The 14,248-nt window shown below is 33.0% G+C and overlaps 1 protein-coding gene across 2 annotated transcripts in view; it reads left to right on the forward strand.

The window, feature by feature from the left end:
• The window catches only part of Hs2st1 (heparan sulfate 2-O-sulfotransferase 1), a 175,232-nt gene that overhangs the window by 112,382 nt on the left and 48,602 nt on the right, over window positions 1-14,248 (forward strand). For both annotated transcript variants that reach the window (XM_013364678.4, XM_005339125.5), the window contains exon 2: window positions 11,601-11,839. In XM_013364678.4, coding sequence (XP_013220132.1) covers window positions 11,601-11,839 — 239 coding nt within the window. The remainder of the gene's footprint in view (window positions 1-11,600; window positions 11,840-14,248) is intronic.

Consider the following 14,248-nt stretch of genomic DNA (forward strand, 5'->3'; position numbering starts at 1 on the left):
CATTTTAGTTAGAAATGTACATTTTGGTATCAGATGAAGGTTTGAATTCAGACCTTATTCCTTATAACTCTGTAATTAATCTAACTTTAGACTCCATTACTATATGTAGAATTATTATCATAATTAAATAATTAATGTGCCTTTAAATAGTAGGATTGCTCCTGGTCCATAGTAAAGGCCGATAAGTGGGTATTTGCTATTCTGATAATTATGTTTATCAGTGTAGTCTAAAATGCAATAGATTGCAGCTGCTTCATATTACTGTTAAGTAATTTTATCATTATTATACTAGTATATTTGTCATTTACCAACTTGTGCTACTATTTAGGCTTTACCTGCATTATCTATCTACACATTTTTAAAGTCGGCTCCATTTATTCAAGGCACAATTTATACATGTATTTTCCAGAAAATTTTCTCCCAATTCTTGGATCTGGAAGTATTTTGTTCTCATGACATTTGTTACAATGGCATTTTTTCAATTTTATGCAAGTTGGAAATTGAAAATAGAAACAGTGTACTTGAAAATTTATATAAAGATGAAGGGTAATTTGAGAGAGAATGTCTTGGTAAAACACAAGAAAAAGAAATAGCAGATTAGTTGAACTCCCCATTTTGTATCAAAGTATTCATTTCAAGTGATTGAGCCATGTGAAGATTGAAACCTCAAAGTTAGCACCTGTGATTTTTAATAATATTTTATATTTCCAAAATAGGTACTTGGCCCAAACATTATTGACAGGTTAAGAGACAAGGGTAAATGGCTGTGGGTGAATGTGAAGAATCTCTTTCCAGGAATGCTATCCCCAAAACATGGATGTTGGCCAATCTGGCTTTGGTCTGTCACCTGTGTTCCATTGATACAGTAGGAAAGGCTGATTTGCATTTTTCTGAACTACTATTTGGAAGAGGTTTTATTTTATAATTTTAGTAATAGATCCCATGTTTATACTGGTACATTAAAGAAAAACCTCAGTATTTATATTGGATCCACTTCAGACTTTCTTATTATCCACATAGTAACCCACAAATGAACAAAACTTGAAGTTTATTCCTCTTGATCATGAATGACACGACTATTATACAATTATGAATTGTGAGGGTGATGATTTCAAGAATTGTTTTTGGCTTTGTGGGTTTTTTTTAACCTTTTTAAATTTTGAACTACATGTTCACAGAAAGTTGCAAAGATAATACAGCATATTTTGCTTTTTTAACACCTACAAGACAGTCAACTTCTGTCCTCCTCTTTTACTAACTATAGCATATTATTTACCATGCCTTTTGCATAGGAACATTACAGGAAAAAGCTGCCAAATGCTTTTGCAATTCCAAAATAAAATACTTAATTTTTTTCAAAGATGCTTACAAAAAAATATTATACTTCTATAATATTGTCATAGAGTATTTAAGTGTGAGGCTCTACTCCTTCCTAATATAGCTTAGAAAAATACTAAATCTCAGACAATTAATGTAATGTAGAGTACAGACCCTGGAGTCAGAGGGACTGAATGGTATACTGACATCAGTAATCAGATAGTGATCACAACTTCTTTGACACTCAAAGTTTGCTAATCTAAATTAAGATAATATCTAGCCCGTATTAGCATTGGCCTTTTTAAAAATCAATACCTAAGGGGCTGGGGTTGTAACTCAGCAGTAGAGCACTCACCTAGCACATGCAAGGCCTTGGATTCCATCCTCAGCACCACATAAAAATAAACAAACAAACAAATACATAAAAAGGTATTGTGTCCCAACTACAACTAAAAAAATAAATATTAAAAAAAAATCAATACCCAAGCCTGGTACAGTGTCAATAATACCACCAACTCAGGAGGCTGAGACAGGAGGAGTTTTGATGCCAGCCTGAGCAACTTAAGATCCTTTCTCAAAATAAAGAAATAAAAGGCCTAGAGATATAGCTTGATGGTAGAGTACCCCTGAGTTCAAACCCCATACACACACACACACACCAGAACCTTAGGTGATGCAAATAAAACACTTGAACAGAATATGCCTATGACACATGATGTATGTAAAACACAAAACATATAGAATTCACTTTTTACAAACTATTTCCAGTATTATTTCGTATAGATGATTAATATTTCTCAAATTGATAATAAAGTTGTAAATTGTATAAGAATTTCACACTTCTAAACGAGAAATAACTGTAGAAATCTATAATCAAAGACTGGGTGTGGTAGCATACCTATAATCCCAGCTATTTGGGGAGGCTAAGGCTAGAAGATCACAAATTTGAGGCCAGTTTGGGCAACTTAGCAAAATCTTGTCTTAGAAATAAAATAAAACAAAGGCTAGAGATGTAACTCAGTGGTAGAGTGCTTGCCTAACATGTATAAGGTCTTGTATTCAATCTTCATTTCCATCAAAGCAAACCAAAATTTAGAATCAAATTTGGCAAGTATATTAAATAAAATAAATATAAAATGCATTATAACTTAGTAACCTCAGCAACAGAAAGAATTATATTTGCTGTTCTTGTATTGATAGGATATTTAACAACTATTTTGTTTAAAAGAGAGAGTGAGAGAGGAGAAAGAGAGAGAATTTTTTTTTTAATATTTATTTTTTAGTTCTCGGCGGACGCAACATCTTTGTTGGTATGTGGTGCTGAGGCTCGAACCTGGGCCACACGCATGCCAGGCGAGCGCGCTACCACTTGAGCCACATCCCCAGCCCACAACTATTTTTAATATTCATAGATCATCTTAGGAACATTAACCAATGTGTTTTTAATGATGTCAGATGAAGTTTGGAAGTTTGTTTCTATTTTGTAATGTGTTTTCATAAATATTAAGGATTAATGTATAGTTAATGTGAAAGCATAGTGTATACATAAAATATGTATGTACAAGGGCCTAGAAAAAGTCCTTAACATGGAGGCATTCAACAAATATTTGAATTTTATAAACTGTTGAATGTTTTATAAGCATTTTTGGTTTTAATATTATTGTTATTAAAGTGAACCCATATTATAAGATCTCATTATTTTTTGAGTACTTTCTTGTTTTGATAATTTTGAAGCAAAATTTATCAGCATAAGCTATTTTAAAGTGCACTGTTCAAAACTGGGCATGGTGGTACATACTCATAAAACAGTGATTGAGGAGGCTGAGGTAAGAGGATTGCAAGTTTGAGACCATCCTTAACAATTTAGGGAGAACTTGTTTCCAAAAAATGGATACAAAGGGGCTGGGATGTATTTTAATGGTAGAGTACCTCTGACTTCAATTCCCAGTATCACAGAAAATAAAAAATGTGTGAACTATTTACTGATATTTACTGCTTTCACGGTATTATACAACCATTACCACTATCTAGTTCCAAAAACATTTCATCACTCTGAAGGAAACCTTATAACCATGAAACAGGTGCTTCCTTCATTATCCCTGACAATCACCAATCTCTGCTCTGTTTCTGTGTGTTTACCTATTATGGCTATTTCATATAATAGTGACCAATTAGCATCTGGCTTCTTTCACTTAATTATGTTTGAGATTCATTGTTATCACTAACATATATTACAACTTTATTCCTTTTTAAGGCTGACTAGTATTTCATTGTATTTATATTCCACAGTTTGTTTATTCATTTTTAAGTTGATAGACATATGGATTGTTTTTAATTTTGGCTATAATATGCCATGAACATTTATAAGTACTCGTTTGAGTAACTGTTTTCAGTTCTTTTGTTGTATTCTTAGAAGTGAAATTGCTGACTCATATTCTAATTCTGTGTTTAACTTTTGATACACCCCTAAATTGTTTTCCATCAAAAGTGTTCCATCCCACCAACAATCTTTTATTCTGGTTATTTTATGTATTTCATTATGTAAATATAATTTGTCAGTTAACTGGTATTATTTCAGAAAGTCAAGTGAAGTATAGAAACCTTACCTCCATTTATGTTCTTTTTTTTATGATGTGAAGTTACTCTGATTGTGTATTCATTTGTAAATAGAAATTCACTCTAGTCTTTCTACTTCTTGCCCCCCACCTTTATTCTCCTTTGTTCAGCACTTCTATTCTTTTATCTCCTCAGCCTATTGTGAGTTATCATCTGCATGTCAGAACATTCCACTTTTGTTTTGGGGGGATTGGCTTATTTCACTTAGCATGATAGTCTCCAGGTGCATCCATTTACTGGCAAAAGTCATAGTCATTCTTTTCTATGGCTGAATAATATTCCATTGTGTATATATACTACTTTTTTTTTTCTCATAGCAGAATGAAAAGGATGGAAAATGGCTTAGTGAACTAGAACACAAAGCAAAAGAATTACCCAATCTGAATAGCAGCAGTAGGAATGTAAGCTGAGAAAAGGAAAGCAGCAACAACAACAACAACAGTAACTACAAAGACAGCCTCAAGGAACTGTGGGCTGCAATGAAACAGTTTGTTATATAAGTCCTTTTATTCTCCCCCATTTACAACACAATTACCGTAAATATTTGCTGTATATGCATTTAGAATCATATCACACAGGGTTATAGGTTTTGCTTTCCTTTTAGACATATTTTCAAAAACTCAAATGGAAAAAGAAAGTTCATTGTATTTATCCATATTTTTACCCTTTAAGTTTTTTGTTCTTTTTGGTCTAAGTTTTCATCTTTTATCCTCCTTTTCTGTTTAGAGAACTTTCTCTAGCCAGCCTGTTAGGGTTGTTCTACCAGCAATACATTTTCTTAATTTTCTTGCATATAAGGGTTATTTTCTCGTCATCCTGGAGATTGTTTTTCTATAGGTATATGATTCTTTTATTTCAGCACTTAAAAAACCTTGTGCTACATCTTTTGACTCCACGGTTTCTAATGAGAAATATGTTGTTATTCCAGATTTCTATAGATAAGGCTTCAGTTTTTCTCACTGCTTTCAAGATTTTTTTTTCAGAAGTTAATTATGATGTATATTGACCTACATAGATATTTTCAGATTTTATATGACTTGGAGTTTTCAGCCATAATTCTTTTGAAACTATTTTTAGCTCTGTCTTCTTTCTCCTCTTCTTATAAGACTCTGTGACTCGAAAGTAGATCTTTCATTGCAGTCCACAGTTCCTTGAGTCTGTCTTTGTAGTTGCAGTTGCTGTTGTTGCTTTCCTTTTCTCAGTTTACATTCCTACTGCTGATATTCAGATTGGGTAATTTCTTTTGCTTTGTGTTCTAGTTCACTAAGCCATTCTCCATCCTTTTCTTTCTGCTATTGGACATTAACTGAATTCTTCATTTTAGTTATTATATTTTTGAGTTCTAAAATTTCCAATTGGTTCTTATGTGTTCTATTTTTTTTTTAACTAAAACTTCATTTGATGAGGCTCTCTTTTCATTTGGTTCAAGCATGTTGATAATTGCTCATTAAAGCATTTTTATGGCTCTTTTAAATCTTTAATAATTCTTTGACATGTCATCTTAGTGTTGCCTTTCTTAATTATCTTTATTCATTGAATTTGAAGTCTTCCTGTTCTTGATAGATAGTATTTGATTAACCTGAACATTTTATCCTGAGTTCATTATTTAAATATTCTATTTTTATATTTTTCTGATCCTATTCTTGCAACGGAAGGAGATACTGCTTTATTACTGCTGAGTTCCAAGTTCTTCATTTCGCCTCAAACAACACCTGATAGGTTCATTCTTACTACTAGACCAGGGAACAGGTGGCCTTTTTACACTGGATGATGGCAAAAGTCCTAAATCTCTGTTAGGCCTCTTCTGGCACCACCAAATGGAGAAGGAAAGAGTCCTCTTATTAATGCCATGTGAAAGTGGAAGTCCAAACTCTAATTGTTCTTGACTGACACTGTGGAAGTGCCTCATTACTGGCTTCCTGTGTTGAAGGTCTTAATCTGTAGTTGGCCTTTTCTGACACCACTGTATCTTGGGTACCTTGTTACAGCTTGGTGAGGGGTAGAAGTTTAGCTTCCCCACTTGCCTATAGCAGTGAAGGTGGAGCCAGTTTCTCAACCCCTGTGGAATTTGGCCGAAGTACAGTGGTTAACATCTAAATGTTCTCTATCTTCTTTTGCTGTTCCTATCTTGACCCTTTGGATAGAAAGAGCAGACTTTTGTCTGTGCCTGTTTCTGGGTTGCCACATACCTCCCACATAACAAATTTTTATTTTACTCAGCAAAGTTATCCTTTAGAATCAAAGAAGAGATGAAAACCTTTCAAGATCAGCATAAAGTAAGAGTTTTCTAAGCCAGCACTGCAAAAGATACTTAAAAAATCATGTACACAGAAGATAAAACCAAAAACAGCAGGGCTCAGGAAAGAATGAATTTCATTAGAGGAGTAGTTAAGCAAATGAAAATTAGGGTTGAATTAAACATTAGAAATAAATCAAAATGGCAGGGAAAATAAACACTTCTGTATAATAACACTGAATGTAAATGGTCTCAACTCTCCAATTAAAAGATATAGCCTGGCAGATTGGATCAAAAAGCAATACCCAACTATATGTTGCTTGCCAGAGATACACCCCACAGGCAAAGACATCCATAGGCTGAAAGTGAAAGGATGAAAAATGTTACTCCATGTACATTAAACCTGAAAGCAAGCAGAGATAGCTACTTTCATATTTGACAAAGCAGACTTCAAACCAGAATTAATCAGAAGGGACAAAGAAAGTCATTACATACTGGTAGAGGGAATAATTCAGCAAGATGATATAGCAAAAATAATGTGCCCACACCAAATTGCATAAAACAAACACCTCTTGACATAAAGACTCAATTAGATCCCAGTGTAGTAATATTTAATAATAATAATTTTAGCACACCTCTCTCACTGATAAATAGGCTATGCAGACATAAAATCAGCAAAGACACCTTAGACCTAAAAATACTAAAAATCAAATGGACATAACAAACATCACCAACAATAGCTGAATATACTTCTCAGATGTTCATGGAACCTTCTTCAAAATACATAATATATTTTAGGCCACAAAGCAAGTCTTAGTAAATACAAAAAAGTCAGTAAAATTCCTTGCGTCTTATCACATAATAATGAAATCAGAAATCAACAGTAAGTTAAACTATAGAAACTATAGGAACACATGAAAATGGAATAATATACTTTTGAATGATGAGCAGATCATAGAAGAACTCAGTAGAAATTTAAGAATTCTTAGAATCTAAGAAGAATATATAACAAACCACAGTTTCTGGGACACTATGAAGGAAGATCTAGGGAAAGTTTATAGCTACAAGGGTCTACATTGAAAAACCAGAAAGATCCCAAATAAACAATCTAATGATGGGTCTTAAGACCCTAGAAAAATTTTTTAAAAAAACAACTAATTCCAAAGCCAATAGGAAGAAGGAAATAATTAAGATCAGAACCAGAATTAATGAGATATAGAGAATAATTTTAAACTACACAAAGAACTAATGTAACAAAGTTGGTTCTTTGAAAATATAATGATTGATTAAATACTTTTCTAAACCAAAGAAAGAGAAGGCCCAAATTAATAAAATTACAGGTGAAAAAGGTAATATATACATAAATGTCATTGAAATCCAAAAGATTTTTGAAAACTTACATTTCAGTAAATTGGGAAATGTAGAAGAAATTAACAAATTTCTAGAGATAATAAGTTACCAAAATTGAACCAAGAGGATATAGAAAACTTTTAACAGACCAATAACATGCAATGAGATTGACAAAATAATAAAAAGACTTATAACGAAGAAAAGCCCAGGGCCAGATGGTTTCTGAGCTGAATTCTAGCAGAACTTTAAAGGAGAACTGATGTCACTGCTCTTCAAGTTATTTCTTGAAGTAGAAAGGCAGGAGAAACACTTCCAAATTCATTCTTTGAAGCCAATAATATCACCATGATTCCTAAACAGATAAGACATGTCAAGGGAAATTGCAGATGAATATCCTTGATGAGTATAGATACAGAAATCCTTAATAAAATATTAGGGATGCAAGGATGATTCAACATTCAGTAGTCAGTAAATAAAATTGACCACAAAAAAAGAATAAAAGACAAAAATCACATGATCATCTCACTTGATGCAGAAATAGCCTTCAACAAAATTCAGCATTCATTAATGATAAAAACACTGAAGAAGCTAGGGATAGAAGAGTTTTTTTTGTTTGTTTGGTTTTTGTTTTTTGGTAGAAGGATCTTATTTCAGTATCATAAAGGCTATATGTAACCAACCCGGAGACAACATCATACTCAATAGGGAAAAACTGAAAACAACCTCAAAGGTTTGGAGCAAGACAATGATGCCTACTCTTACCAGTCCTATTCAATATAGTACTTAAAATTTTAGCCAGAACAATTAATAAATAAGAAAGGAAGAAGTCAAAATATCACTGCAGATGATATGATCCTATTCTTAGAAAATCCAAAATGCTCTACCTGAAGACTTCTACAGCTGAGAAATAAGTGCAGCAAAGTAGTGGAATGCAAAAATCAACATACAAAAATCAGTAGCTTTCCTATACACCAGTAATGAATTCACTGAAACAGAAATCAGGAAAGAAGTTCCCATTCACAGCAGTCTCAAAAACAAGCCCTATGAATAAATAAATCTAATCAGAGTAGTGAAGGACCTCTACAGGGAAAAATTACAGAGTACTGAAAAAAGAAATAGGACCATGGATAGGCAGAATTAATATTGTTAAAATGACCATAATCTACAGATTCAATGCAGTCCTCATCAAAATACCAATGGCATCCTTCACAGAAGTAGGAAAAAAAAAAAAAGTCCTCAAATTCATTTGGAAGAATAAAACGCCAAGAATAGCCAAAGCAATTCTAAGCAAAAAGAGCAATGCTAGAGACACCCTAATACCCGATTCACATTATTTTACACAGCTCTAATAACAAAAACTGCATGGTACTGGCATAAAAACAGGCACACAGACCAATGAAATAGAAGTCACTGAGACAAACCCACACAAACACAGATGATAATCTGATCCTTTACCAAGATACAAACAAACACCAAAGAAAAGACAGCCTTTTAAACAAGTGGTGCTGGGAAAATTGGATACCCATATCTAGAAGAGTGAAACCAGATTCCTCTCTCTTACATTCTATAAAAGTCAACTTAAAATGGGTTAATAACCTAGGAATTAGACCAGAAAATGCAATTGCTAGAAGACACCATAGGATCAACACTCCAGCATACAATAGTGCAGGAAATTACTTCCTCAGTAGGATTCCTAAAGCTTAGGAAATAGAAACAAGAATTATAAATAGGAGAACAGCAAATTAGAAAGTTTCTGAATAGCAAACAAAACAGTTGAGAATGTGAACAGAGGTCCTACAGAATGGAAGAAAATCTTTGCCAGCTACTCTTCCAACAGAGGATTAATATCCTGAAAATACAAAAAACTCAAAAAAATTACTGCCAAAACAAAAACAAATACACTCAATTAGTAAATGAACAAGTGAACTAAATAGACTTTTCTCAAAAGAAGAAATACAAACGACTAACAAATAAATGAAAAAATGTTCAACATCTTTAGCAATTATGCAGTATAAATCAAAACTATACTGACTGTCATTCCTTTAGCATGGCAGTCATCAAGAATACAAATAATAGTAAATGCTGGCAAGGAAGTATGGAGAAAGGAACATTTATAGACTGTTGGTGGGACTGTAAATTAATACAACCAGTATGATAATCGATATGGAGATTCATTAAAAAATTAGAAATGGAACCGCCCTATGACCCTGTTATTCAATTCTTCCTTATTTATGCAAAAGAAATAAAGCATGCTATAGCAATACATGCACACCCATGTTTATAGTAGCACAATTCACATTAGCCAAGTTAAGGCACCAACATTGGTGTCCATCAATGGATGAATAGATAAGAAAAATGTGATATATACACAATGGAGTTTTATTCAGCCATAAAGAAGAATGAAATGCTGTCATTTGCAGGAAAATGAATGGAGATACAGAGCATCATATTATGAGAAATAAACCAGATTCAGAAAGTCAAGGCTCAAATATTTTCTCTCATGTGGAAGGTAAAAAGAAAAATGTAAAAATAGGAATCGCTTGAAAATAGAAGGGAGACTAGTAGCAAATAGGGATTAGGATGAGGATAAGGGGAAGTACTGGGCAACAATGAAAGTGATCAGATCATGTTCATGTATGAATATGTCACAGTGAATTCCACCATTATGTATAACTATTATGTACCAGTAATTTTTTAAAAAGTCATCGTCAATTCTCTTTTGTACAGGATAATTTATACAGCCACAACTTGTAAATTTTAATAATGATACTTATATATCTTGTTGACTCTCTGGAAACCACACGAGGAAGTACTTACCAATGTTCAGGGTCCATCCCTCCATCTTACATTTATAAATATATTTTGTCAGTTCCTTATAGTGATTGAATTCAAGGGAAATTTTTTTTCCTGCCTACAGTTAGCATCAAGTTAATCCCAGCACAGGCGATTAATGTGCTTATTAGGTTAAACCTTCTATAACCCAATCATTTAAAATATTTTTATTTGTTCTTTTTAAATATACATGACAGTAGAGTGTATTATGACATTTGCCAGTAAATGGATGGAACTGGAGACTTATCATGCTAAGTGAAATAAACCAATCTTCAAAACCAAAGGCAGAATGTTCTCTCTGATATGTGGATGCTAAAACATAAAAAGGGAGGGGAAAGGAAGAAAAGAAGTTCATTGGATTAGACAAAGAGGAAGTGAAGGAAAGGGAGGGGGATGGGAATAGGAAAGACAGTAGAATGAATGGGACATAACTTTCCTATGTTCATGTGTGAAAACATGACACTGAAATTCCATGTCCTATACAACAGCAAGAATAGGATCCTAATTAGAGTAAATTTATATTCTATGTATGTATAATATGTCAGAATTCAAGGAAATTGATTCAGAATAACAACTTAAGAAAATCATGTATACAATCAGATAGCCAATGAATCCACAGTGGTTTTAAAATATTACTTCTGTGAGGATCAAATAATGTTTAGCTGGACAGTAAATACATTGTCAGCCATGCTGAAAACGGAATCAGTTAAATAGCTTCAGAACAGTTTTCTTGTACTGCAGCTGTGTTGTGTCCCAGTTGGCATTGCACATACATTTTATCAGGAATAAATTGCACTTCAGAACAGTATTTGGAGATGCACACAACTCAAGATTGACTTGAAATACTATGTTAGCATGAAAAGTGACTTTTGAACTACCCTTCAGTATCTCTAGTTGATGCTGTTCTAAAGTTGATGTCAGTTTATTCTTCTCTTCTTGATATTCATATGTATTAAGCTTTGCAAGTAATTTTGAAGATTTGATTCTCCTAACATATATTAAATTGCTCTTACCTTGTTTTTGAATAGGAAAGTTATGTTCTAGGCTAAAGCTGTTTTAGACTCAACTGGATTGAGCCTCATAAAAACTCAAGCAGTCTGTCCATATTTTCCATATATCTTGGTCCTATACTTTTATTTTTCTTGTGTTTACATTTTGTCTTTCCTTATTATGGTCTAGAGTTTGCTGTTCATAACTTCCTTATTAAATCATTTAAAACTTAGTTCATATTTCTTTTTCTCTATTTTAGAAAGAGCTATTGCAAGACATGAAGTTCGAGAAATTGAGCAACGACATACAATGGATGGACCTCGACAAGATTCATCTTTAGATGAGGAAGAGGATATGGTGATAATTTATAACAGAGTTCCCAAAACAGCAAGCACCTCATTTACCAATATCGCCTATGACCTGTGTGCAAAGAATAAATACCATGTTCTTCACATCAATACTACCAAAAATAACCCAGTGATGTCATTGCAAGATCAGGTAATTAACACTACACCAGTGTTTTCTGGGACATCCACAAATTTAAGCACTACAACAGTGTTTTCTGGTACATCCACAAATTTGTATTTCAAGAAGATAAAATATTTTAAAGAGCTATGTGTGCTAATATCAATGAATTATAAGCCTCTTACCAACTTTTATATAGTTTTGCATTTTTCATAGTATTGGACACAGTTCCTTGCCTAAAGTACATAATAATATATTTGTGAAATATATGAATTAATGTATAACTTGAATTTTTAAAGAAAATATTGATACTTTTCAGTATAAAATCATTTTAAAAATGTGAAGTATTTTTGGCAAGATGCCCTGCAATAAAAATTAGTATATTGTTTCAATTTATTATAGAGAAATATATGTTGAGTACTTGTACTTGATTTTATGACTAGCCTCCTGAATTTTTTTTTTTTAAATTTTAATATTTATTTATTTATTTTTTAGTTCTCGGCAGACACACATCTTTGTTGGTATGTGGTGCTGAGGATCGAACCCGGGCTGCACACATGCCAGGCGAGCACGCTACCGCTTGAGCCACATCCCCAACCCCAGCCTCCTGAATTTTGTCTTTATCTTTAGTAATTAATATAAACATTAATTATAAACTCTTGGAGAACATGGATTGTGGCTTATATCTTTAACATAATCTGGCCTTTAAATTCTCAATGAATTTTAGATAAACACATGGATAAATAATTTTGTGAAATGAGCCATGTTCCAGTAGTGCACTCCTGTAATCCCAGAAACTTGGGAGGCTAACACAGGAGGAATACAAGTTAAAGGCCAGCCGCAGCAACTTAGCAAAACCCTGTATCAAAATAAAAAGGGAGGAACTGGGACTGTAGTTCAGTGGCAGAGCATTTGCCTAGCGCATGAGGGACAATGGTTTCCATCCTTACCACTGCATAAAAATAAATAAATAAAATAAAGTGTTCTGTCTGTCTATAACTAAAAATATTTTTTTAAATGAATAACACAAAGGGATAGAGATATAGCTCAGTGGTAAAGTCCTTGGGCTCCATCCTCAGTACAAAAATAAATAAAAGGAAAAAATTTTGTGAAATGATTTTAAGTAAAATAGAGGAAGTTACAAAATCAAGTTTACTCATCTCTTTAGCAACAATAGCACACATTTTCCCTACACCTGGAGCTTTGATTATAATTATAAATAATGTTCCCTTTATAAATATTGAAGAGGATGAGAGTTTGTCCCATAAGGAGAAAAGATATTTGAAAATACTATTTAGGATAACTGCCATATTGGAGTAACCTTGTTAGATTATAACAAGTTACTTGTTATAATCCTATTATAGTTTGATTTTTTTATCTGTTTGAAAGCAACCTAAGTTTTTTTTGTTGTTGTTATTGTTATTGTTTGTTTTGCAGTACTAGGGATTGAGCCCAGGAGCAGTCTGCCACTGAACTAATCCCAGCCCTTTTTATTTTTTAAGACAGGGTCTTGCTGAGTTGCTGAGGCTGTCCTTCAACTATGCTCCTACTGCCTTAGCTTCCCAAGTCACTGAAATTGCAGGCATGCGCCACTGCACCTAGATGGACTTGTTTTATTGTTACAGAATTGACTCTTCCCACTATTAAGCATAAATATAACCTTTATACTGAAATCAGAGAATGACATTCATGCATGAGATTAAGTTTGGCCTTCTTGCTAAACAGATGTTTGTAAAAGATTATGGTATATGGCATATCATCTGCCCATATCATTTTTAGCTCTCTGCAGGATCTTTGATTACTCTTTTTCATGGAACCAAAAATATATACCTGTCAGCCAAACCAAATAATCCTTCTGAGAAGAGATAAGAATTTTTTTTAGCTAAGTGTGTCATAAAAATTATTCATTATGTAATAATGTATATCTCAAGGACAAGGATTCTAAATATTCTGTTTTTATACAGCATATAATAAGTTATAAATCTGTTTACATTACTGTTTCTCAGAATATACCTTGATTTAAAAGGAACATGTCTTAAGCTCACATAATAATTTCAGATTTCCTTAGTAATAAACATACCCCCCCACTTTTTTTTGTAATACTACATATTGAACCCTGGGGTGCTTTACTACTGAGGTATATCCCCAGTTATTATTATTATTTTTTAAGACAAGTTCTTACTAAATTGCTGAGACTGACCTTGAATTTTAGATCATCCTACCTTGGCCTCTTAAATCGCTGGGATTACACGCATGTACCACCATGCCTGGCTTTCAGTAAAATCTTTTAGAAAAGTAATGATAACTTGTTTGCTCAGTTTTTAGAGTTATTTTGTGTCTTTCAGCTACAAGATATCTGGCAGTGATATGAACCATTTTTTTCATGAAATATAAATCTGAGGCTTACCATATATGAATGACTTTTATGGCCTGATGTAGTAG

Source organism: Ictidomys tridecemlineatus, chromosome 11 (assembly GCF_052094955.1).
Source record: "Ictidomys tridecemlineatus isolate mIctTri1 chromosome 11, mIctTri1.hap1, whole genome shotgun sequence".
Lineage (NCBI taxonomy): Eukaryota > Metazoa > Chordata > Mammalia > Rodentia > Sciuridae > Ictidomys > Ictidomys tridecemlineatus.